Source organism: Misgurnus anguillicaudatus, unplaced genomic scaffold (genome assembly GCF_027580225.2).
Source record: "Misgurnus anguillicaudatus unplaced genomic scaffold, ASM2758022v2 HiC_scaffold_33, whole genome shotgun sequence".
Classification (NCBI taxonomy): Eukaryota; Metazoa; Chordata; class Actinopteri; order Cypriniformes; family Cobitidae; genus Misgurnus; species Misgurnus anguillicaudatus.
Window position 1 is genome coordinate 78,801 of NW_027395283.1, and position 27,136 is coordinate 105,936.

At 39.4% G+C, this 27,136-nt stretch overlaps 1 protein-coding gene across 1 annotated transcript in view; it reads right to left on the minus strand.

Moving 5' to 3' along the window:
* Window positions 1-10,689: 10,689 nt before the first annotated feature.
* The window catches only part of LOC129437066 (uncharacterized), a 35,593-nt gene continuing 19,146 nt past the window's right edge, over window positions 10,690-27,136 (minus strand). The window contains 3 exon segments of the mRNA XM_073865716.1: window positions 10,690-12,409; window positions 15,962-16,448; window positions 22,589-23,415. Coding sequence (XP_073721817.1) covers window positions 11,073-12,409; window positions 15,962-16,448; window positions 22,589-23,415 — 2,651 coding nt within the window. The 3' untranslated portion in view covers window positions 10,690-11,072.

The following is a 27,136-nucleotide window of genomic DNA, read 5'->3' on the forward strand; positions in this document are numbered from 1 at the left end:
CCGATTGACTCCGCCGCCGTTCCGCAGCGGATCCGCAGCCGCTCCGCAGTCGGTGGAAATTGAGGGTAATACGCTCGCTTTGATAGTGTCGTCCTACCGTGTCAGCGGATTTTCTCGACGCACCTGTATCACGCGGTTGGTGGACCGGTTATCGTAGCGGATGCTATGGAGTCGGCGTTTTGCTCACAGTGCCTGACTGAGATGGACATGTTGGATGGGCATGACCGCTGCTCGTCGTGCCTGGGTAAGGAACATCTTAAGGAAGCATTGTCTAACCCCTGTCCGAAATGCAGCATTATGCCGGTCGAGCTGCACCAACAACTGTCTAGCGTTTGTTCGCCTGCATCGAGGGACCGATCCGCTGGTGCTCCTTCGAGGTTAAACGCAAACACAAGCACCACGATGACGGCAGGCAATGGAAATTGAAGCGAAATCCTCATCCACGCTGGTGAAGTGCATGGACAAGCTGACTGCTACAGTACAGCAGCTACAGTCACTCACATTCTCTGACAGCAGACGTTGATGGGAGCGACGGTGTCACTCTTCAGCGAATCTCTTATATTATTGTATTGCTTGAACTGAGATTACCTTTTATGATTATCAAGCCTTTTAGAGGGATGAGCTTGTTTTATCAGCTAAATTGGAGTGGAATCTTTGTCAAGGCTGACTATAAATTCTTACAGTCATTTCAATTTATATATTATTATGTCTCAACTTGTATACTTAAATGTTCTGATTTCTTTGTATGGAATATTTGGCTTCATGTCTACATCTGGTGGACATTCTGTGTTGATAACCCATCTGCTGATGTGTCAAATACTTATTTTCCCCGCTGTACCAGCCCAGAAAATAGGCCATTAGCAGAAGGCAGGAGATGTAATAATTGTACAAATGAACAAAGCATTTACTGAATAATCTAAACAGTTCCTTTCTCGGCGTGTTCCTATACCAAGCAAAGTTAATGGACAATTAATGACATTATGGTCCCATGACATTAAGACTTTGAAATCAATTTGTAAAATCACAAGGCACACAATATAAAATAAATGAGTTTGACACATAACAAAAAGTTTATAAAAAAATGATGTGTAAATTAAATATGAAAAACAACATGAATTAACACAATTGTATATAGTTGTGAACAGAATGTTTGCTCCTGGACACACACACTCTTTAACACTCTTGGCATATTACCTCATTTAAAAAACGCTACTTTTAAGGCGTTGACGTCATATCAGGTCGTCACGTGGGTCGCACACGATGCTAGGCGCTAAAAGTTCAAGAAATTCGGTCAGACGTTTGATGCTTCGGTCGATCGAACGTTTATTTGCACGTTTTATCCACCATACACGGATAACCCGCCATAGATTAATAGTAAAGCACCATCACCTGCTTTTAGAACCGGCTGGCTATGTGATGCTAATGTGTTGTTTTGTGACGCTAAACTCTTTGGTAGCCACAAGTTTTGATAAAATATCTGTTGGAAATCAGACGTTGTTTGTTTTCTTAAGTTACAGACACCGGCCTGTTATATATGTGTTTATATATATATTAAAACACACGAGAGGCAAGAGCGCATGTTAACCGGAGCTGATTTATTTTCTCAACACGTTTCCCAGGCAACCGCCGGGCTAATCCACCAATAGAATTACAAGCATACAAAAGGGGGTATGGCAACATAGAAGGGTCAATTCACATGTCGTAAATACACAACATATTCCTCCCCCCTTAAATTTCAAGGTAGTAAGAAAATAAAGTATACATTAACTGTTATTAACTTTTTTTTTTTTACATTTTGTTTTTCTTGGAACTTCAATGTATCACGTAAGTATGCATTATTCAGAAGAAAACTTTTTTTTTTTTTAAACTAGGGAAAGAGGGTAGACTACCTCTATTCCCGGACAAACCCTGGGGATTATTCTGCCCCAATGTTGTGGGTTTGTCCCTAACTAGAGTGTCAGTCTATTAGGAGGTCGCCGCTCTCTTTTAGGATAAGGCCGAACTGTTAGTCTGGTAGGAAGGGGGGTTCACCTGCACCCGAAAGGTATATTTTTTTAACCTAGTTTTTTGTAATCCTTAAGGTGTCTAGAAAAGGAATTTTGATGTTCCCCATGCAAATTATTGTCCCATGTGTGATTTTTTGTATCATCTTTTGTGACTGTGCTTGATATTCGGCTGTGAAAAATGTAAACTTTAAATCTACATAGAATCTGAACAATACATTCTACAGACACAATCCACCCCATTTTCTCTTAATCTTTGCATAAGGAATTGATAGATATGAGGATTGTCATGATTAGATGATGTATGGTGCATTAAAACTCAAATAAACACAAATAATTAAAAAAAATCTGTGACCTTGGATCAGTGGAACTTCTCCCCTATGGACCCTATTGATATATGTTTTCTAAGTTTTGTATTTTTACAGTCTTTAGGATGTCTAAGAAGCAAATGTTGATGATCCCTACTTAAAATATTGTCACATGTTGGTCCAACTGAACATCTTCCATAATAAGGAGTTACTATTCAAACCGTTATTTTGGTATTATATTTATAGAAACAAAAGAGAAAACCACTCATATAGTCAAATATGTGTATATATAGGGTATAACAAATCCCCATTAGAATAAACTGAAATAGAAAAAAGTGATTGTAATCAAAGGTCAAAAGGTCAAGGGCAATGAAGTCTATTCATCATACAGCAGGGCTGTTTCTCAATATGCGTTCTTCAGCGATCTTGCGTTCTCGTGTCCTCGCTCTACGTCATCATTAACAGTCGAAGTTCATTCCAATTCTCAAGAACGCAAGTACAGAGGACGCATGAAAATACCCGGATGTGTTCTTGATATCGAGGATGCATCGAGTGCAGACTTGCGCGCTGAAATCGCTTTACGCCCCAGAAGTCATTGAGGCAAAACAATGGCGGAGGTCAGGTGACCAACAGGAAGATTGCACACATCTCAATTCTCATAAGTGCGTACTGTGTTCTTGCGACCTTCTGAGTTCGTTCTTCCGAGGTCGCCTGGCAAGTTCAATCTCCACAAGGACGCAAGTCCGTTCTTTGCGTTCTTGGAATTGAGAAACAGCCCAGGTCTTCATAATCGATCTCTTGCTCCTCGTCGTCTTCACCATCTCCATCCATCTCCTCGACTGTTTCCTCCAGCAAGCCAGTGAGTGAAGTGGGGAGGATTGGTCCACAAGACCACACTGGTTCCAGAGTACCCTCTTCAGTTTTTTCCCAGCCTTGGCCAGGATCATGGGGCTTGGGACACCAGAATATCGGTGTGGCTGCTCTCTTGTAGATGGCCAGACAGTGGTTGACACAGTTGATGTGTGGGACCAGGTTGTCTCTGCAGGGCGGGAGCCCAGACAGATCCACCCTGGATCTGGTGGTAAGCGTCTCATCCTCTCCAATCATTCTTTTCAGCATGATTTTGAATGTGAAATGAACTGCTTTGCCAAGCTGAAAGTTGGTTAGGAGAACTGTTTGAAGAGTTTTGCAAAAGTGACCTGTGTATTGAGAAATGTGTCCTAGCATCTGTAAAAAACTGTTATTGCCATTACATGCTACAGAATATCTGCCTTGAAAAAACTCACTTGAAGGCTGCATGGTACTTGGATTACTCTGTAGCTTTTTCAGAGACCCAACCTTCCCTTTGCCTCTAACGGTACTTGTAAAGCTTTCCCTGTGAAGATGTAGAGGCCGAGTATTGTGCAGTAGTCTGCCCCCTTACATTCTGCCAGTTCGCTGACATTTAGGATCTGCCTGTGCTTACCGATCCCATTGTCGACATAGATGGTCAGCGGGACGGACTGGGCGTGGTGTAGGAGGATGAAGAAAATGTCTGTGTCTGCAGTCCTCACCACAGCCACCTTGTGCCCCAGTTGAGCGGCACACAGCAAGTACAGAACAACCCGGTTGTCAGTCTCTTCCTGGGTTGAATCCAACTGAGGTATCTCACATAGTCCTTCTCACATGGCCATCAGTGTGGTACTTCGGATGAGACGTTAAACCAAGGTCCTGACTCTCTGTGGTCATTAAAAATCCCAGGATGTCTTTCGAAAAAGAGTAGGGGTGTGCCCCGGCATCCTGGCCAAACTTGCCCGTTGCCCTACTAATCATCCCCCCATACTAATTGGCTATATCACTCTGTCTCCTCTCCAATAATAAGCTGGTGTGTGATGGGTGTTCTGGCGCAATATGGCTGCCGTCGCATCATCCAGGTGGATGCTGCACATTGGTGGTGGTTGAGGAGAATCCCCCTTTCATATGTAAATTGCTTTGAGTGCTGCCGGAAAGCGCTATATAAATGTAACTAATTATTATTATTATTATTATTTGACACCATCATCTCTCTTGGATTTCTTTGTAGCAGGATTAAACTCTTCAGACTCACTATCATTTTCTTCCTTGTGTTTCTTTGACTTGGGCATGATTAGCAATGATCACCAACTAGCCAATTAGCTATTATAGTATAACAGTATTGACTTTATTTTTCCTTAATGTCTTCAAGGCAGCTTCAAACTTGGTAGAGGAGTATATTTTTCAGACTCACCATCGATATCACTCTTCTCTTTTTTGAGGATGATTAGCATGCATCAATTGCAAAAAAAGAGAAGCTGGGAAGATGGGCCGGCACTGATACAGTGTGGCACTGGATTACTCCAAAGAGCTTTTTTTGTATTTTGTGCTTGCTAAGTCTGGACTTTCTGAAGGCCTTCAGAGTTATTAACTTTCAACCACACTTATTGCTCTAAGTTTCAAATTGATTCCAATCTAAATAAAAAACTTGGCACAATATTTAAATGTGGAATATGTTTATCAGACACCTGAAGCATTACAAATATATACCAGTTTGAAAAAGACATTATGTAAATGTTCTTTTTTGCTTTTTTTGGAAATCCAGGGAGGCAACCAATATAGCCAGAAAAGACATACACGTGACAATATTTCAGGTGTGGATCATCAACGTTTGTTTATTAGACATCTTACAGACTGTAAAAATACAAAAGTTAGGAGACATATATCAAAAGAGTCCATAGGGGAGGAGTTCCAGTGATCCAATGTCACAATTTTATTTAAAATGTTTTGTGTTTATTTGAGTTTTTATGCATTATACATCATCTAATCATGACAATCCTCATATCTATCAATTCCTCGTGCAAAGACGAAGAGGAAATGGGTTGGATTGTGTCTGTAGAATGTATTGTACAGATTCTATGTTGATTTAAAGTTTTCCTTTTTCACAGCCGAAAAATCAAGCACGGACACAAAAGATGATACAAAAAAATCACACATGGGACAATAATTTGCATGGGGAACATCAAAATTCCTTTTCTAGACACCTTAAGGATTACAAAAAACTAGGTTAAAAAAATATACCTTTCGGGTGCAGGTGAACCCCCCCTTCCTACCCTACTATGTAGGTACATCCACAGCTACAGTTTCTTTTACAGGGGTTTGCTTGAATAGGGGCACTGACTGACTTACACCTGGAACAGTCTCCTTAATTTGACTAGGCAGAGTCTTAGTCAATGAATTTTCAGGAAGTGGTGTAGAATTCTCAGACATATGATGGTATTCTGGAGCAATTTCCAGGTAAGGATCCATTGTTGCTTGTTCTCCAGAATTGTCACTTGCAATAGCAGCTAGTAACTGGTCTACATGTCTTCTCCATATTAGATGACTCTCCACAAGTTCCACAGTGTACGACACAGGCCCTGTTTGTGCGATCACCGTTGCTGGCAGCCATTTGACACCTTTCCCGTAGTTACGAGCCAACACTTTGTCTCCCGGTCTGAAACAACGATGTTTTGCTTTTGACCGTTGTTCCCTCTGCAGGTTTTGTTGTGCTTGAACAGTCTGTTGTGTTTTTCGAGGTTTCAACAAATCCAAACGAGTGCAAAGCTGTCTTTTTAACATAGCGTAGGCAGGAGATACCCTGGTGGTGGCATGAGGGGTATTTCGATAGGACAGTAGAAAAGTGTTGAGGCGCTGTTTTAGTGAACCCTTACCCAGCGTTGACTTGAGAGCCTGCTTCAGCGTCTGGACAAAACGCTCAGCAAGGCCGTTCGTGGACGGATGATAAGGTGCTGATCGTATGTGCTGAATTCCGTTGACCTTCAGGAAAACCTCAAACTCCTCCTAGACCAACTGTGGCCCATTGTCACTGACAAGTTGCTGTGGCAGGCCGAAACGACCAAAAATTGAACGTAGGGCTTCCACAGTTTTCAATGAAGATGTGTTTTTCATTACCTCCACCTCTGGCCATTTGCTGTGGGCATCCTGAAGAACTAAAAACATATGGTCTTCGACGGGCCCTGCAAAATCAATATGGACTCTCACCCATGGTTCCTCAGGCCATTGCCAGGGGTGTAGCGGAGCTGGTTGAGGAGTATTTCTCAATTTTTGACATGCACTGCACATTTTTGCTTTTGCCTCAATCTCAGAGTCCACACCTGGCCACCAAAGATAGCTGCGGGCGATTTCCTTCATCCTAACTATTCCACAGTGTCCTGAATGAAGTTCGTCCAGTACTCGTTGTCTTAATGGCGGTGGAATAATGACCCTCGAGCCCCACAGTAAACATCCAGATTCTACTGTCAACTCATTTCTTCTGGTCAAATACGGCCTTAGCAGAGGCGACATCTCTCCTACTTCACCTCTGAGCACAAGATCCAACACCTTAGACATCACTGGGTCAGAACGTGTGTGCTTTTTTACCTGAGCTGCTGTTACGGGGGAATTATCCACCTCTTTGAAGTAGAAAATTTCTGCACGTGCTGGTTCTGGATGTGAAGTGGGCAACGGAAGTCGGGAGAGCCCATCAGCATTTGCATGACTTTCCGATCTTCTGTATTTTATATCGTACTGATGTGCAGAGAGCAGAAGGGCCCATCGCTGCATTCTAGCAGCTGCCAGTGAAGGAACACCTGCATCTGGGCTGAAGATAGAAGTAAGAGGTTTGTGATCAGTTAGAAGCGTAAATCGTCTTCCAAATAAAAATTGATGAAATTTCTTCACCCCAAACACTATAGCAAGTGCCTCACGCTCGATTTGGGCATAGTTACGTTCTGCCACACTTAAAGTTCGTGACGCGAAAGCAATGGGTTTTTCCTCACCCGATGGCATGATGTGTGACACTACCGCCCCCACGCCGTATGGCGAAGCATCACATGCCAGCTGTACAGGCAGCGCAGGGTTGAAGTGAGTGAGAGCGTCAGACTGGGCTAAGGCAGTTTTTACCTCATTGAAAGATTTTTCACATTGTTTCGTCCATTCCCACTTACTGGATTTGTTCAGTAGCTCATGCAACGGTTTCAGTCTGTTCGCTAAATTTGGCACAAATTTCGCATAATAGGTCAACAGCCCCAAAAAAGACCGAAGCTGACTCACATTCTGCGGCGCTGGCGCTTCTACTATTGCCTTCACCTTTGAGGGTGCCTTGTGGAGTCCAGAACTATCAATCACGTGACCCAAATATTCAACGGAAGAGCTGAAAAACTCACACTTGTCCTTCCTGACCTTCAGTCCAAAATTCTGCAGTCTCTGTAAGGTAGCTTCCAAATTACTTAAATGCTCTTGCTCATCCTTTCCGGTGATCAGCAAGTCATCAAGGTAACATTGCACCCCGGTCAGCCCACTGAGAATCTGGTCCATTGCTCTTTGGAACAGAGCTGGTGCCGAGGAAATTCCAAAAGGGAGACGTTGGTATTGGTACATTCCCTTATGTGTCACGATGGTAAGGAATTTTTGTGAATTTGGGTCCACATGCATTTGCAAATAAGCCTGACACAGATCAATTTTACTAAACTGTTGACCCCCAGCGAGATTGGAAAATAGATCCTCAATACGAGGCAAAGGATACTGCTCTGGGGTCAAAATCGGATTTTTGGTGACCTTAAAGTCGCCACATAGTCGAAGGGACCCATCTTTTTTTAAGACCGGCACGATTGGAGTGGCCCACTCACTCGTATGTACTGGTCGCAGTACTCCCGCTTGTACTAGTCTCTCCAATTCAGCTTCAACCTTAGGTTTAATGGCGTACGCCACTGGTCTGGCTTTCAAGCACCTTGGCTGACTGTCTGGTTTCACTGTCAGTTTCACTGCAATATCCTTCATACTTCCAAGTTTGTCACTGAACACTTCTGAATACTTATTTAGAATCCCTTGGAGTTTTGTGTTTTCGCTGACTAAACGGACATCTTGCCAATCCAGCTTAATCTTTTCCAGCCAAGTTCTACCTAGCAAAGCTGGGTGGTTGCCTTCGATCACGTACAGTGGTAGTTTTCTCTTCTGCCTATTTAGTTCCACTGTTACATCAACTACCCCTTTAACAGGAACTATCTCACCTGTATAAGTCTTCAGTGTAATGTTGGAGGGCAGAGGTGTGAGGTGCGGCAACGTTTCTTTCAATGTAGGGATGCACCGAATCCAGGATTCGGTTTCGGATTCGGCCGAATACTGGGCTTTTTGGCGGGGTTCGGGTTCGGCCGAATCCTAGATTTTTTTCCCACCGAACCGAACCCTAGGCTTGCGCTACGCTGGTCGACGTCACGCAGCCGTTGATTACACACATCGGGTGCTGACGTGGAGATGAGCTTTTTCTTTCGGTCAGCTGGACACACCAAAACTTTTAAACACCGCTGAAAACGCCTTGAGGACCCCAAATGCCAGCTGTTTTTCAGCCGAGCGCTTGGTAGCTGTGATGCTTCAGCTGTGAGCCGGTTGGTTGCTGTGGTAATGTCCTGCCCCTCCTCCACTGTAATTGGACGGCCGTGTGAAGACTGTGACATTGACGAGCGGAGCTTCTCACTCAAAGTTAAATATAGTTTTCAGCGCGGAGCTGCTTGCTTATTGGAAAAACGAGCGTGTCGCAACGCATCGCTTTCATTATGCATAGGCTTATGGTAATTGTCAAAATAGTTTTTCCAACTTGTCATCCTGGCATAATGTACAGTTAAAATTAAATAAAATGAAAAATACACTGCTGTGGACGTTTTTTACTTCATTAATGTGTTTTACTGTGTTGGAATAAGGATGCGAGTAGGATTCGGTATTCGGTTTCGGATTCGGCCAAATCTTAGACCGTGGATTCGGGATTCGGCCGAACCTAAAAAATCTGGATTCGGTGCATCCCTATTTCAATGTAGTCACTGAGACGAGTGATGCTGCTCCAGTGTCCACTTGCATCTGTACTGGTTTTCCATTTAGTAGAGGAGTCACCCAATAGCCCCTTTCATTTCCTGAAACTGATAAAACGCATAACACATCATCTTCCTCAGATCCTGAATCACTCTGTGTGTGATGGGCATTTTCCATTTGGTTCACTTGTTTTTGTTTAAATTTATGGTAATTTTTATTTTTCGGTCCAGCATTTTTGCTACTTTGTGTCTTTTTATTTTTGCAGGCACGTTCAATGTGACCTTTCTTGCCACAATTTCTACAGCTCATGTCTTTGCACCAACAATCTCCAGGCTGATGTCCCGTTTTCCCACAGCGATAACATGGCTTATCTGAGGTTGATTTGTTTCTTGAATCAGCATACACTTTGTGTACTTGAGTGGATGCACTTAACTGTTGTGCCTCTTTTGCGGCCATTTCCATTGACGTGCTGATTTCTATGGCCTTCTGCAGTGTTAAGTTACTTTCCGTTAGGAGTCGCTTTTGTATAGCTTCACTACGAAGACCACAAACAAGCCTGTCACGTAATGTGTCACTCAACGACTGACCAAACTCACAATGCTCGGATAATTGTTTCAACACAGCAACAAATTGTGAGATGGATTCACCGTCTTGCTGATTTCTCTTATGAAATCTGAATCTCTCTGCGATTATCAGTGGTTTGGGTGAATAGTGATCTTTAAGTAAGCCCACTATTTCCTCATATGATCTCTCGCCCAGTTTCTGTGGTTGAGTTAAACTTCGCAGCAAATTGAACGTTTTCACCCCCATGACACTTAGAAATGTTGGCACAATTGCTTCCGTTTTGATTTCATTTGCCAGCACAAAGTATTCAAAACGTTCAGTATAAGCACTCCATTGTTCTACCGATTCATCAAACGGTCCTATAGAACCAATTAATCCAGCCATTTTTCTGTTTACTCACGCTTCTCACGCTTGTTTCTTTTTGTCAGCTCTCGTAATTTCACCCCTCTTCCTTTTATCCGCGTCCGGTCGTCAACTTATTTTCGTATATGTCTTTCACTCTTTTCCTTTCCAGCGAAGACAACGTTATCGTTCCGACTGTCGCGGGTGTGCAACTTCATGCGGTTGCCGTGCCTTTACTTCCCTCTTTGAAGCACGACATGCTCGTGGTACGAAAAGTCCTCGTCGCCAATTGTGTTATATATGTGTTTATATATATATTAAAACACACGAGAGGCAAGAGCGCATGTTAACCGGAGCTGCTTTATTTTCTCAACACGTTTCCCAGGCAACCGCCGGGCTAATCCACCAATAGAATTACAAGCATACAAAAGGGGGTATGGCAACATAGAAGGGTCAATTCACATGTCGTAAATACACAACACGGCCCATTTAGTGTACAGAAACTAACATTTAGTGAACTTCCATGGGTAACGTTATTTCAACTGTGTATTTCACTCATAAATGTTAAAAAAAAAAAAACTGTCATACCGTAGTAGGAAAACGGAATGCTATGGAAGCAAATGGGGATCACAAATGGCTTGATTTCAAACTTTATTTGTAACAACAAGGTTTGTAACAACATGAAAGTGAGTAAATGATGACAGAATTTTGATTTTTGCGTAAACTATCCTTTTAAGGACATCATAACCTAAAATAAAACTCTAGAAAGCTTTGAAATATGGCACAATTTTTCCGTCCTCCATAATATGATACTGTAAGATCAATCTAAAAACATGAGCAGCAAGGTTTTATTTCATGTGTGTTACGCATACTTTGATTATTTGCTCTTATTTTACAATTAACTTGTTTTTTAACAATATTTAAAACTTTATACAAGTTTTTGGTGTCATAACCTTGTCAAGGTCACTGGTGCTTTACAAAGTTTGACTGTTGATTAACTCTTCCCACAAACATTACAGTGTTAAGATTTCTCTCCAGTATGAACTCTCTGATGGGATTTTAAGTTACTTGAATTAGTAAGCGTCTTGTCACACTGAGAGCATTTAAAAGGTTTATCATAAACTCTCTGTTGATTTAGTAAGTGTGACTGTTGACTAAAACTCCTCTCACAAACATTACAGTGTTAAGGTTTCTCTCCAGTGTGAACTCTCTGATGGGATTTCAATTGATCTGACCGAGAAAAAGTCTTGTCACACTGAGAGCATTTGAAAGGTTTTTCTCCTGTATGAATTCTCTTGTGCTTTAGTAATGCCGACCCATGACTAAAACTCTTCCAACAGACACTACAGTGATGAGGTTTCTCTCCAGTATGAACTGTCTGATGGGCTTTTAAGGAACCTGACTGAGAAAACGTCTTGTCACACTGAGAGCATTTGAAAGGTTTTTCTCCTGTATGAATTCTCTTGTGCTTAAGTAATGCCGACCCATGACTAAAACTCTTCCAACAGACACTACAGTGATGAGGTTTCTCTCCAGTATGAACTGTCTGATGGGCTTGTAAGGAACCTGACTGAGCAAACGTCTTGTCACACTGAGAGCATTTGAAAGGTTTTTCACCTGTATGAAGTCTCTTGTGATTTAGTAAGTTATGTTTTAGACTAAAACTCTTCCCACAGACACTACAGTGATACGGTTTCTCTCCAGTATGAACTCTCTGATGGACTCTTAATTGAGATGACTTAGTGAAGCTCTTTCCACATTGAGCGCAGACGTAAGGTTTCTCTCCAGTATGAAGTCTCTGATGGGCTTTTAAGTTACTTGAACAAGTAAACGTCTTGTCACACTGAGAGCATTTGAAAGGTTTTTCACCTGTATGAATTCTCTTATGTTTATATAAGTTATCCCAGTGCCTAAAACTCTTCCCACAGACACTACAATGAAAAGGTTTCTCTTCAATGTGAATTTTCTTATGAACTTTAAGATATTGTTTGGTTCTGAAGTATTTTCCACTTTCAGTGCAGTTAAAAGGCTTTTCATCACTGTGTGTCCTCATGTGATCATTAAGATTACATGAAGAGATAAAAATCTTCCCACACTGCTCACAGTGAAACTGCTTCTTCTTCTTCTTCTTCTCTCTGTGGTCTTTTGAATAAAGTTTCTTCTCTTGTAAGGTAGTAAAGCTGATCTCAGATCTGGTGAAGAGTTTCTGTTCTGTGTGTTTTCTCTCATGTCTCTCTAAAAGTCTCTGTGAGCTGAATGTCTTTCCACAGCTGATGCAGGAAAGAGTTTGTGCTGTCAGTCGCTCTTTTGATGTTGAGGACGTTATTTCTATATCCAAACATGAATCACTCTTCACATCTGAAAGAAACATGAAACAATAATTTTCTTTTTACTATTACTTACACAAAGGATAAAAAAATTGAGATTCTGTATCTTTTTTTTTTTACATTTTTGCCTCGCGCACCCTCGCGCTTGTATGGATGCAGAGAGTATAAGGCTTAAAACTACACTGACGTCGGCAGTTTGATTGTGCAAGTTAATTCTTCGGTTTAATCTTTGTGTGCTTCAAATTCAATATTTGTGTGGTAAAAAGGCACATCGGTTCCTGTAGAGATAGCAATACACATTATCCATTTTTTGCCAAGTAAATGAAAAGCTTGTCATCAATGTCTTCTCTCTTGCTGTATCAAAATCTCACCTAGCTTTCCTCAGAGATGGTCCCAAAAATGTCCTTAAAATCGTCAAATTCAGTTTGTGCATGATTACATGATATAACAATTTTGTTAATACTTTATCCTAAATTGTGGATAATTAAGCTATATATCATATGATGAAGTAAATTTCTGGAGTGTTAACGATTAAAAGAAAAAAACAACAACAAGAACCTAGTGTTGTCACGATACCAACATTATTGTTTCGATGCCGATAACATGTCAAGGGATTCCTATACTTTTTCGATACTTTCCTGGAAAGGGAGAAACACTCTCAAATCTCATTGCTGTGCTTTATTTTAACTCATTCACCGCCATTGACGAGTTATCTCGTCATTTATGAGTTCATATTTAACTAATAAATATGCCTTTCTGGACGAATTTCAAAGTGAAAGTGTAAAAAAAAGTTCTTTTCACAGGCGGAGCACTGCATTCACGTGCACTGTGTGTGTGGGTGCCGTTAAAAAGAAAAAGAGAGAGAGCGAGAACGCGCTGCTGGTGTTTGCAGAGTTACAAAAAAACAACGCACAGCTCGTCTCGGAGTATCGATTCCGCGGGACAAGAGTATTGGGATCATTTTACATTTTCAGTATCGATATGTATCAAAATATCAATATTTTTGACAACACTACAGGAACCGCACAGAACCGTGGTACTTTGTGAACCGTGCCACCCCTAGTCAAGAGTAGTAGAAGCAGAGTGTTGGAGAGTTTATTATTAGTAGGGATGTAATGGTATTATACATTTCGTAGTATTGCGGTATCAAAATTTTCCTCCCTCCGAGCTCGTTCTCGTCAGCACGTGTGCACCAGTATTATTGTGAACGCATACTTAGCAAGAATACTTAGATTACTTACATAACACTCTGAAATACAATCAATAGTTGATAAAGCACAATTACCTGTTGAGAAGAGATGTGGCAAGCTCTGCATCCAGCTTGAACCCTTTAAAATCTCGTAGATTCCTCCACCTTACAAATGCTGGTCCGATATTGATCCTAGTTTTATTACGGTCAAGGTCACTTTTTTGTTGTTTTCCTAGCTCTAGTTGTTAACCGAGGAATCGCAAGATTGTTAGTGAATGTGCTCTCCGCCATCACGCTGCGTTCAAACCAAAACGCCTATGAACTTCAGGCGGATGCACGTGATATTGTAACGCGCGCGAGGGGGAGGGGGATCTGTGGTGTGTGCAGCAATTGACAGGCAGATTTTACACAGCCCTGCACTGATTAGACCAAATGAACCGGCCTGCGCTGATTGGACCAAATTAACCGGGTGCGGTGGATTTTTGCAAAACAAATAACAGGCTCTAGGTTAGGGTTAGGGTTAGCGCGGGGTTTTTTCGTTCTATCGGAGCATAGTGTTGGTTTCAGTGAATATGATAAAAAAAATATGATCAAATAAGTTGCCGACCGCAGCTTTAAATAATAATAATAGTCAACTTGAAAAATGTTAATATTGTGAAATAAGAAATTAGTCTTCATGACGTATGAAGCCTACAAATGCGACTTATGGAGGCTGCAGAGTTCAGATTGGGAAACAAACCCCAGTTTTGAGTGAGCTAACCTCAGCTCTAGGTCCAGCTACGAATAAGTAAGCTGCTATTTTCATTTTTACTGGGTTGTTTTTGTTTTCAGGAATTGACCAATCTTAAAACCCATCATCTTTTCTTGATTTTACAATCACAACTGTTGCTTTCATAGGAGTACCAAGCATTAGCATTAGCATTAATAAAAATAATAAAAAAAAAACTAGGTCAATTGAGGGAGTGACTCAATTCTTAAAACCGGACTGATTGGGAGTTGTTTAAAGTTGACAAGCTAAACTAAAAGGTTATTTTTTTATTACATGGTCTAATTATTTTTGTCCTTTTTATGAAAATTGTAAACACTACACTACATTACACTTTGTACATTGTAATGTTCAGTCTTGTTTGATAAACACTTATGGCAGTTATTCCAAGTCTTCATTTGTTTTTTCCTTCCTGTAAACGGTTAAATAATTACCGTACCGTGGGCATCATGCCAAAATATTACTGTATCGTGATTTTTTATAGCGTTAAATCCCTGATTATTAGTAGTATATATTAACATTATTAGTAATAGTATATAATCACCACCCCAGTTATAGTACATATTGCAGTGCTGGGCGATAATTTGAAAATACTTTTCTAATTCTAATTTTCTATAAATTTACCCGATAAAAAGATAATGACAGTTAAATAAGTGAACGATAAAGACAAAGAAACATATAATGTAATGCATGATTATTTGGGAGTAATCCACTATTTTGTAGGAGTCAAGCAATATTTTGATAAAAACCATCAAACCATCTGTCTGTCGTGTCCCATTGACTTTAGTTAAGTCACAGTTCTTTTCCACAGAAAACAATGAAAGACGTCGCCAAAAAGGTCAAAAATTCGTTCAATAAAAATATTATGAAGTGATGAGAACACTTATGTACGCAAAGTAAACAAAAACAGAGTTGCCAGCGTACAGACACAGAATACACTAGCAAGTAATACTGGCATTTATACGGGTTGATTAAGTATTGTTTACAATGTTTGCATAACGGCTTAAATAAAAACATTGGCAACTACGTCAGCAGGTGACGTGTCGTAGTCTGCTCATGAACAACCAAGGAGGGGAACAAACAAATTATTGAATAAAATCATTTGTTTTGGTTTCTCCGTGTACAAAAGTGTTCTTTTCACTTCATATTTTATTATGATGGACCTTTTTGGCTTTCATTATTTTCTGGGCAAAAGAACTGTGAAACTTACTGAAGTCAATGGGACAGACAAACAGGGATGAGTTTGGAAGCCACCAAACACTTCCATGTTTTCCCTATTTATGTTACATAAGTAGTTACAAGAGTAGGTGGCACAAAATAAACCTTTTGTTTGGAACCATAGGAATGAATGGGGCTAGGCTAAATGCTAACACATTCAAGAAGCACTGTACAAAAATTAAAAGTGCACGCACCGAAACAAGATAGGACTGTATTAATTCATCTAAGCTGAGGTAAAAACATAGTAAAATATTGAAAAACTCTGTTGTTTTCCTAAAAAAAAAAGTAGTTTAGGACTAGTATAATCCCTGTCCAGGAAACCGCCCCTTGATTAGTGAGTTTGTGACTGAAAACCCAAAACAGGTGCTCACATGACAGTTAAAAATACAACAATAATTGAGGAGACATACCTGATGGAATAAAATCATCATCTTCATCAGTGCGATCTTCCTCTTCTGTCGGTTCAGTTTTGATTTCTGTGGGTTCAGTTTTCATTTCTGTGGGTTCAGTTTTCATTTCTGTGGGTTCAGTTTTAATCTTCATCATGAGGTTCATGCAGTCGATGAGTTTAACTGAACACATCTTCAGTTTGGTCTGCAGGATCTGCTGCTGTTCTCCAGCGTTACAGACAGAATCCAGAGACTCTGTGGAGGTTTGATCCTCCTGTAAGCTCTGTTTACTGTCACACACTGTAGTGTCCTGAGTGTCTGTGAGCTTTGACTCAGTATAACAGAGTAAAGTCAGACTGAGATCGGAGTTCTGTGTGTGTCTGGATTTCTCTTCAGAGAGTTTAGAGTCCAGCAGTGTCTGTGGTGTGCGGCTCTGATCTCTGCTCATCCACACTGAATCCAGACTCCCATCATCAGTCACATACACTGAAGATTCACAACAATCCACATCCTGACAACACACACACACAGACAGTAAGATTAGAAATGATTTGATGTTGTCTGATTCAGGAAAATTATGTTTAAGCTGTACAAACCTTTCGATTCATTTCTAAATCTCCTCTTGACCTCAGCTTTGTCTCCAGTAACGCCACCTCTTTCTTCAGCTGAGAGATTTCTGTGATGAAATCATCAATATATCCAGCATGGACAGATCAGTTCTACTCATTTACAGCACAGTACATCTCATCATCAACGTCTCAACACTTAAATACACAGAGACAAGACTCTGTTTACACTCAATGAAACACGCAAGAGAGAACTGAGGACACACATTACACTTGCGCTCTTTCTTTCTTTCTTTAGTGAGTTTATTTGCGGACTAAAGAGCTGCAGCGCCTCCTGCTGTACTGGAGACAGAAGACGCTCACTGCTTTGCAATGGATTTAGCAACACAAGTATGCGTCTCAATTATGTCCAGAAATCATCACAAACTATTGTATAAAGTAATGACTAAATGAAAAGAATTGGTGGGAAAATAATTGCTGTAGAATAAAGACAGAACATCAAGCTTTTTTAAAATTTTAAAGATAGGACATCGTAGGACAAAGAGATTATGAGCAGATTAAAAACAATCACAAACTTTTCACAACATTGTATTTTCATTGTAATTAGGTAATGTTGCAGTACAACATTTTAAAAACCTTTTAAAAACCACATCCTAAATAAAAACAAAAGGACGTTTATTAAACGTTGAAAAATAATTGGCACGTTTTCTTTAGGTAGTAAAAACATTAGAGGTGTAACGATTAATCGTGCAAATGCCAGAGGTGTAAAGAGTAGCTGAAAGCCATGCTTGAGTAAAAGTACAAATTCCTTACTGTAAAAATTACTCCATTACAAGTTACAAGTTACCAATTTAAATACGACTTGAGTAAAAGTATTAAAGTAACCCAATTTAAAAGTACTCAAGTATTTTTACTCGTACTGAATGTTGGCTCAAAGATGCACTAGTCCTCAACACAAAGAGACATTGTAGATCTGGGCCGTGAAAACTAAGAAAGTTTATTTATGAGGGTTTTATTTCCTAATATAGAAAAGAAATCAAACACCTCAAAATTTTTTACCTGGCAGAACAAACACAGATTAAACATAGTCATAGTCTTTTGTCAAAAATTGAATTAAGTTTTAGTCATATTTTTGTCATCTGAATTGATTTAGTTTTAGACTTTTAGTCTAATTTTATTCAACTAAATGCCATGAGATTTTAGTCTAGAAATCTACATTCAATTTAATTTAAACCCATTTAATTTTAGTCTAGTGCCATTGTGTACTTGAATGTGCCATGCTGAAAAATATATAGCCTAACTTTGTGATATAAATATATGGTAACACTTTACAATAAGGTTCTTTAGTTAACATTAGTTAGCTACATTACTCAACATGAACTAATAATGAACTGCACTTATACAGCATTTATTCATCTTTGTTAATGTTAATTTCAACAATTACTAATACTTTATTAAAATCTTGTTAACATTACCAAATATTCTTATATAGGCCTATCCTAAAAAAGATATAATTTTAATATTTAAAAAATTCCTGTAAACTAAAATTACACTAACAGAAATATGATAATGCATATTAAAAACGTGAAGTTGTTCATTTGAAAGATTAATTGTAAACACGTGTAGTGCGTAACACCACTATCTCACATTAAGTGCACTACATTTCTTCCGTCATGCATCCCTCTTTACAGTAAATACATTACAGCATACTTGATTAAATGTGAGGACAGTGAAATTGTACACTTATTATCAATCTTATAATGTACTTAAGTTACTCGGGCAATCAGTACAGGACCTCGCTGGTTTATGTAAGCAATAAGGTACGAGAGGCTGTGCTGTATCGTGAATAAGTAACGGCTGAAGGGCGTTGTTAGGCATGACGCGAAGCGGAGTGCCTGCAACCCCTTCAGCCGTTACTTATTCACGATACAGCACTTGCCTCGAGTACCTTATTGCTTTTATAAAACGGTTACCACACAATATTAAAGTAAAAAAAATATTAGTGCAACTTTCATGAAGTTAAATTAATAAAAGCATTCCTTCCGCTAGAAAAAATAGTCCCTGACTGCGAACAACAACATGAAAGCTCAAATAAAAACAACAAACTGTTCTCAGACTTTCTCTCATTATATGTTTATGTGTTGCTAAGGGTGTTGCTAAGGGCGCAGTGATATTAAATAGAACCGATGGGTGAAGCGGTCATAGCAGTGTTTTATCGTGAATAAAGCACACCTATTGACCAATCAGAATCAAGGATTGGAACTAACCGTTTTATAATTAGGCTTATATAGTAAGTTATATCAAGTTATGTAACCAGCTCAGGTTAGCTGATACAGTAGCGTCAGAGTATATAAACATTTGTGCTTGCCTTTGAGTTGCTGGATGACCCTCCTGCAATCGCGCATCACTTTTGTTTTGATTGTAGCATGTTTAACAAAGGGTCCCTTGACTGAAGCAAATGTGATATGCATCCATATGTTTGCTCTTTATCTCTTCTCTCAGACCAGACGCGAACTTTTCTCTACAGTTTATGACATACGCAGCACGCAGATGTCCCGCTACGGTGGCTCAATGCAAGCCATTCAGCGTTTGACATCAAAGTACCGCGAGACCAGACTTCTCCATATGCATTTGATTCGCTCTCGCAGTACTTTGATTTCATACGTTTGCTCTGCGCAGCGCCAAATGAAGTCCCTCAGTTGTGTGTGTGCGTGTAACCTCGCGACCACAGATTCTATCCATCATCACCCTCTGACACTTTCGTCTCGTTTTTATTTGACGAATAAACAATGTAGCGAGTAACGTTAAGTGTCATTTCAAATGTAGTGGAGTAAAGAGTACAAATACCCAATCAAAAATGTAATTGAGTAGAGAGTAAAAGTTGCCTATATTTTTGATACTCAGTACAAGTACAAAGTAGCCCAAAAAATACTTAAGTACAGTAACGAAGTACATTTACTCGAGTACTTTACACCTCTGGCAAATGCGCGTTTTCTCAATGAATGAATTTGAATTAATTACGGTGAAATACAGGCACATCCGAACGCCAGGGGGCGCTCCCGTGCAGAAACTCCCTTTGTGCCACAGAAGAAGTAGCATTACGAATGCTATTCCAGGAAACGTCTACAGGAATATTTATATCACTGTTTTTCAAATTGTTTCAGGTATTTTCATGATAATAAAGAATATTACATTATTTTGTTTAACGAGTGTTGCTTTTTTAAATGCACGTCATAAACGACTCCGACTCGTTATGATTTTAGATTGATAAGTATGAGGTGCCCCTAGGGACCAAATGCCGTAGGCTAGTACACGCACAAGCTGTGCATGAAACAAAGAATCGCAGCCTTGCGATTCAGAATCGATTTCAGACAGGCATTTTTAATGGGACACACGGTTGAATCGTTACATCCCTAAAAAACATAAATCACGTCTGTTCACTACGGAAAAAAAACAGCCCAAAATGCAACATTTGTGATATGTTAGCTGTTAAACCTTGAAATAAGACTTTTAAAACATCATGACCATACAACCAAGGTTTATGACTGTAACGAGGGCTGCTTTACACAAAGCGAGAGTGAGACGAATCCATGTGCAGGAGGTTTATTAAAATGTAAATCCACACAGGCAAGCAAACAAATCCAATATAGGGCAATCCAAAAGAGTAATCCAAAATATACAGGCAAAAGGTCAAGGCAGGCAGCAAACAATCAAAATCCAATATAACAGGCAACAAGTCAAAAACAGGAACAGATAAACAGAACGGGAACAGGAATAAACGCTTGGTAATAGTGATGTTAGGTTCTTGAACGAATCGTTCTTTTGAGCCGGTTCTCAGGAAGTAACCGGTCGAACCGGTTCACAAATCGAACTGAATCAAACGTTAGTTTTGGGCATAGGTTCCGGGTTGATGACGCAGGACGCACAGCCGAAATAGCACGTCGGACTCAAGAACCGGCCGATTTTTGTCGATGATTGCCGATCGAGGATTGCCGACGATTCTGACGGATGAGTTGCTGACACTGCGTGTGAATCATCGAGGATTTGAATGAGCCTGAAGTGCGAAGTTTCTTTTTTTTATTAGTTTCTTGATATGCTTGTTTATTAAAAAGCTTTAGTTTTGGTACGATTTATTGTGCATGCAAATCATATTGTAGTTGTTTAAGGAAGACCAATGAGTTTAACACACAAGTGTATTTATTATATATACTTACACATCCGCAATTGTACATCACTTTTAGGAATCTTATTCAAGTTGTAGGCTTGTCAAAACTGATCAGTTGTATCTGGCATTTATTATTTATCATCCGCGATTGAAACTGTGACCACAAACATTACTAACTTCTTGTGAATGAAAGGCAATAAATCAGCTATATGCCTTCACAAAAACGTTTTTTTTAATGTTTTAATGTGTTGACACAAACGACTTTATTTGAATGTTTCATTGATACAGTATGCGAAGTGATGTCATTTCTTGATGACGTCAGGAACCGGTAAATCGGCTTATTGAACCGGTTCAATGAGCCGAACTGTCCGAAATGAGCCGGTTCGCGGAAATGAATCGGACTTTGCATCACTATTTGGTAATGCAGCTGTGAGACATACAATACTTCGCAGGGACATGATCTGATTTTACCGGTTTTATAGTGAACAGACAGGAAGTGAAATGTGAAGCAAGACCAGATATCAAAATAAAAGCCATAACAGAACAGGATATCAAAATAAAAGTCCTAAACATAAAACAACAGAACACGAGACAAACCCCTTACAATGACGTGTTACTTGGAATGTATGTTGGCCCAACAAGAAAATGCCCTGTATGCCCGAGTACCAATCCAGCCCTTCCTACCATTATAAAACAAAACACTATTAATAAAGCTGAGATACATTTAAACCAATGTATACACTGGTTGTATTTTGGTATGTTCATGACATTCTTTAAACATCTTATTACAACATTATGAAAACGTGTTGGAAACCTTTTTAGCGAAGACCAGAAGACTTGGATCTCGAGCTGTAGTCTTTATTGCAGAAAGCAATCTTTAAATCAGAGCATACAGTCCAGGCGCTACTGCAGTCATCAAGTCTGACTTACAGCCCTACATTGCACTCATACACATTTTAGATGGCAGTCCCCTAAATGGAAAACAAAGCACTCAACTTTGAAAGCATTGAACATCAAAACATTTAAAGGAAGTAATCCTGCCACACCCAATCCTTCAGTTTCACCAACCCTTAATCCCATCAACATTACCATCTCACCCACTGTCTCACTCAGACCATTTCATTATTATAGAAATGTGTTCACACCTTTGGCTTAGCATTCACCTTTGACTCAGACCCTTGGCCCAAGCATAAACAAATGGCCATCACCCAATTGCATTATCATTTACAAACCCGTTATACAAAAACGTCACAGATGTGCTGCTTTATTGTTTCGTGTCTGTTTTACAGAAAAAAGACCAACGTGATACTTTCAGTTTGTCATCCAGGTTTTTTTATTGTATATGAAAGATGACACAGCAAAAGATGGAAGAGCAGGAGATGAAAGGAAATCAGACGGGAGGAGACGTCTTCAAATACAACTGCTTGCGCACCGATATAACCTTCATATGTAAATAAAGTATTATCCCAGTATTATGACTAAGGCTACTTGTCAGTTTACTACATTAAAAATAATTGCTTAAGGATCACATTCTAATGAAACATACAGAAATGCTAAGATACAACAAAATGGTAAATATTAAATATTAATTATCATTATTAAATTAACCACTGCAACAGTTTTTTAACAACTTATTCTTTTTATTCAGTAAATTCAGTATGCTACAATGCCAACTGAGACAGAAAATGTTTGCTGTTGATTGTGTTGTTTACATTACATGCACGTATGCGCATTGTTCTGAGTGGTGAGTAATGATGTTTGTTAAGGTGCTATTTGGTTGCGGCAAGTTATTTCAATGACTTATTGTGTGGACACTTCGCTAGGAAACAAACTGTGATTGGTTGTTTGTATTAATGTCACTGGTGCTTAACAATGTTTGACTGTTGATTAACTCTTCTCACAAACGTTACAGTGTTAAGGTTTTTCTCCAGTGTGAATTCTCTGATGGGTTTTTAAGTAACGTGACAGAGCAAACGTCTTGTCACACTGAGAGCATTTGAAAGGTTTATCATGAATTCTCTTGTGATTAACTAAGTTATTCCGTTGACTAAAACTCTTCCCACAGACACTACAGTGATAAGGTTTCTCTCCGGTATGAACTCTCTGATGAACTACTAGGTTACTTGAAAAAGTAAACGTCATGTCACACTGAGAGCATTTGAAAGGTTTCTCTCCAGTATGAACTCTTTGATGAACTCTTAATTGACATGATGCAGAGAAGCTCTTTCCACAGTTAGCACAGACGTAAGGTTTCTCTCCAGTGTGAACTCTTTCGTGGTTTTTTAAGCTACTTGAACAAGCAAACGTCTTGTCACACTGAGAGCATTTGTAAGGTTTTTCACCTGTATGAATTCTTTGATGAACTTTAAGATTTTTTTTGGTTTTGAAGTATTTTCCACATTCAGTGCAGTTGAAAGGCTTTTCATCACTGTGTGTCCTCATGTGAACATTTAGATTAAAGGAAGAGACAAAAATCCTCCCACACTGCTCACAGTGAAACTGCTTCTTCTTCTTCTTCTCTCTGTGGTCTTCTGAATGAAGTTTCTTCTCTTGTAAGGTAGTAAAGCTGATCTTAGATCTGGTCAAGAGTTTCTGTTCTGTGTGTTTTCTCTCATGTCTCTCTAAATGTCTCTGTGAGCTGAATGTCTTTTCACAGGTGATGCAGGAAAGAGTTTGTGCGGTCAGATGCTCTTTTGATGTTGAGGACGTTATTTCTATATCCAAACATGAATCACTCTTCACACCTGAAAGAAACATGAAACAATTAAATTGTCTTTTCACTATTATTTACACAAAGAAGGATGAAGAAGTGAGATTCTCTATCTTTTTCTAGATTCACACATATAGACATGTAATAGACGTGTCATTGTTAGTGATGGGATAGTTGAAGCGAGGGCTGATTCAGGGCTTGTGTTGCTAATGTAGAAATCATATAACCAATGACAAACGTGGCATCTTTTCATTCTGAGTATTGCCTCTATATAAAGGAGTTTTGAAACTCATGACACCTTGTGGGTGTTGTGGCGTTTTAGTGTCAGATAGATGTCAAGAGTAGGAGTGGCACGGTACATGAAAAAACATCCCAACCATTCGGTTCGCTTGTCTCGGTTTGGCGTGTGTGTGTTGCACAATTTGACGCATGCACAATGTAGCCTCGTGCTCGTATGTTACCTGAAGCCTTATATACTTTTGCCTGGCTCCACAGCGTGAGCCTCCGTTTGAGGAGTTGTTTATACTCGACTCACCGACTGGGTGCCAGCGTGATGAGACGTCATGCTCGGCTAGATTCACCTAGAACTTGTGCTTCTTGTAGATAATTATTACACGGCTCTCTGGAATGCTTGATTCTGATTGGTCAGTTGAGATGTTTGCAGGTTCATTCTTTTCAAATAATAACCGCTCCAAAGTAATAACGCATAGCCGGTACTACTTGTATGAGTAAAATCGCTCCGCGCCAATAAAGATCAATAAAGATTACTGTTTGGCGCCATCTTGTGACAAACACTGGACAACCAAGACAAGACACAGACAGCTTACTGAGACTGAACTTGACAATAGAGCATGACAGCTACGAAGCCAACACACAAAAATATACAGAATGGTCATTAAAACTTCTCAAAGACTGGCTAAAAGAGAAAAAATGGAGACAAGTATGAAGCAGAGGATCTTAATAAGGTATTACGATCATTTTATTAGGGCTGGGTTTCGATTCAAATTTCAAGAATCGATTCGATTCCAATTCTCAAGATCTTGAATCGATTATCATTGTTCGATTCGATTCAATTCGATCCAATCCAATCTGATCCGATCTTCGAGATTTAGATAAGTGTTTTTGAAAAAAGTCATGGTATACATGTTTTTCAGTTTTTTGGATTATAAAAATGTGCAGTTATTTGCCACTCACTATAGTTTTTAACTGCTCACCACAGTTTTAAAATATGGACAATTTAAAATTAATAATGTTAAAGTGAAAATGCCCAGAGGATAACAACAGATTAAGTCTTGATAGACAGAATTTTGTTTTTAATTGAGTTATTAATTTTATAGACCATTGAAGCTATAGTATGCATTGTATTTTGTATTTATGCATACATTACATTAAAAATAGGCAGTATGTAAAATGAACAGGTATACATTTATGCACAAACCTACAGAGAGGATACCTGTGTATGAGAGACGGAGCTCTAGATATAGAAATTATGAAGGGTGCTATGATGTGATGAAGTCTGTTTTAAGGTCTTGACGCTCTTTACTTTCTATTACACGTTAACATTTGCATCTCTTTCTCGTATTTCTGATCAAAGATGTTTGTACTATAAGCAAATTAGGCGTCAAACTACTTCGCTCCAGCAGCGCACTTGTCACTGATAGAAACGCGACTTTTGTCTTAGCTTGCTTAAAATTCAGAAAACTTTACAACTATTAGCATTATGTGTAAGAAGAACTCTTTATTTGGCGACCCGTTGCACGCGCCTCAAGAAACCTCTGCCCGTCAGAGACCGGCTGCATGAGAGGGGGAGAGAGAGAGTTTCGCTGGAGAGCCACGGTGGATTCACTGCATGGCGCTTATTATAAAAATTACAAAAATAACTCGTTCATTTGTTATGAGTGGATTATTTTACATGTAGATCACAGCATTGAGCGTTTGTAGAGTTTTCAAAACAACCACTTGCTTAACATTCCTGACCGCTATGTTCGTTGTTTTAATGTCCTTCCACCTCGCGCGCATGCGTGAATTCAATGACGCGGCAAGTTTAAGTTATTCATTATTAAATCGATTCTCTGAGTTACGGATCGATCTTTAGAAATTAACATGAAAATCGATTCAGAATCGGTGAATCGATTTTTTCAACACAGCCCTACATTTTATGCATCTGTGCAAAGTTTTGCGGAAGGATAAAAATGTTAATTTAAAACAAATATGCCAACAATAAAATGTTTCAAATTCATATATTAATGTCTGTTTTTTTTCTTATGTGACAAGTAGCCGTGTAATAAGCGGGATAATGTAGAGGCAGCCAGTAGTTATCGGGAAATAAGCCCCTTCAGTGTGATACAAGACCCTCCGCTTCGCGTCGGGTCCTGATCACACTGTCGGGGCTTATTTCCTGATAACTACCGGCTGCCTCTACATTATCCCTTACTTAAGCTACATATCATGCTGAAGTAAATTTCTGGAGTGTTAACGATTAAAAGAAAAAACAACAAGAAGAACCGTATAGAACCGAAAACCTTGACCCTAAAACCATGATACAACCCGAACTGTGGGCTTTGTGAACCGTGCCACCCCTAGTCAAGAGTAGTAGAAGCAGAGTGTTGGAGAGTTTATTAGTAGTATATATTTATATTAGTTATAGTATATAATTAGAAATTAGTTATAGTACATATTGCAGTGCTGGGCGATAATTCCAAAAAAATATTTTTCAATTCTAATTTTCTATAAATGTACCCAATAAAAAGATAAAGACAGTTCAATAAGTGATTAATAAAGACAAAGAAACATATAATGTAATGCATGATTATTTGGGAGTAATCCACTATTTTGTAGGAGTCAAATGTAGCAATATTTTTTATTTGTACAGAGACTTTCACAATTCTTGGTTGCATTATTTGCTGACCCCAAAATGATCATTTTATCATAAATCACTTACACCTGTGTCGTTCTAAACACCCATGTGCTCCGATTGTCTTCACAACACAATGTTACATATTTTTGATAAAACCATCAAACCATGTGGCTTCTGTCTGTCCCATTGACTTTAGTTAGTTTCTTTTCCTCAGAAAACAATGAAAGACATTACCAAAAAGGTCCAACATTCGTTCACTAAATATATTATGAAGTTATGAGAACACTTCTGTACGCAAAGTAAACAAAACATTTTATTCAACAATTTTTTTCCTCCTCCTTGGTTGTTCGGTGTGTGTTCACCATAGATATGTACACTAGGGCTGGGTAAAAATATCGATTCATCAATGCATTGCAATTATTTGTTCCTCAATTCAATATCGATTCATCAAATCCTATGAATCGATTCAGCCTACCGGCCAGTGGCGGCACTGTGGGTGGGCAACACTCTAGCACCCGCCCCCCGAGGTAATTTGATCCGGCCCTTTATGTAGTCTGTGAAAAAGACATCTCTAGAATAAATAAATGTAGAATTAAAATAAATGTAGTTGGACAACGGGCCCTACAGTTACGAGTTGATGAGCGTGCATCCGTTACAGCATGAGATGCAGAGCGCGAGTCACGTGACTGGCGCGAGCAGCTGTGTCACGTGTTTATATTCACGCTTTGGTCCAACGCGAGCCGCTCGCGCCCGCATATCAAGACGCGACGACTGACAGTGGTGAGACCACGGACTCTATGGCTGTTTTAACTTCTTGTATTCAGAAAATTTTTATGCTCAAGATTCTCGATTTTAAAAAACGATTTACAGTATGTAAATGTAGTTTACTTTTTCCTAT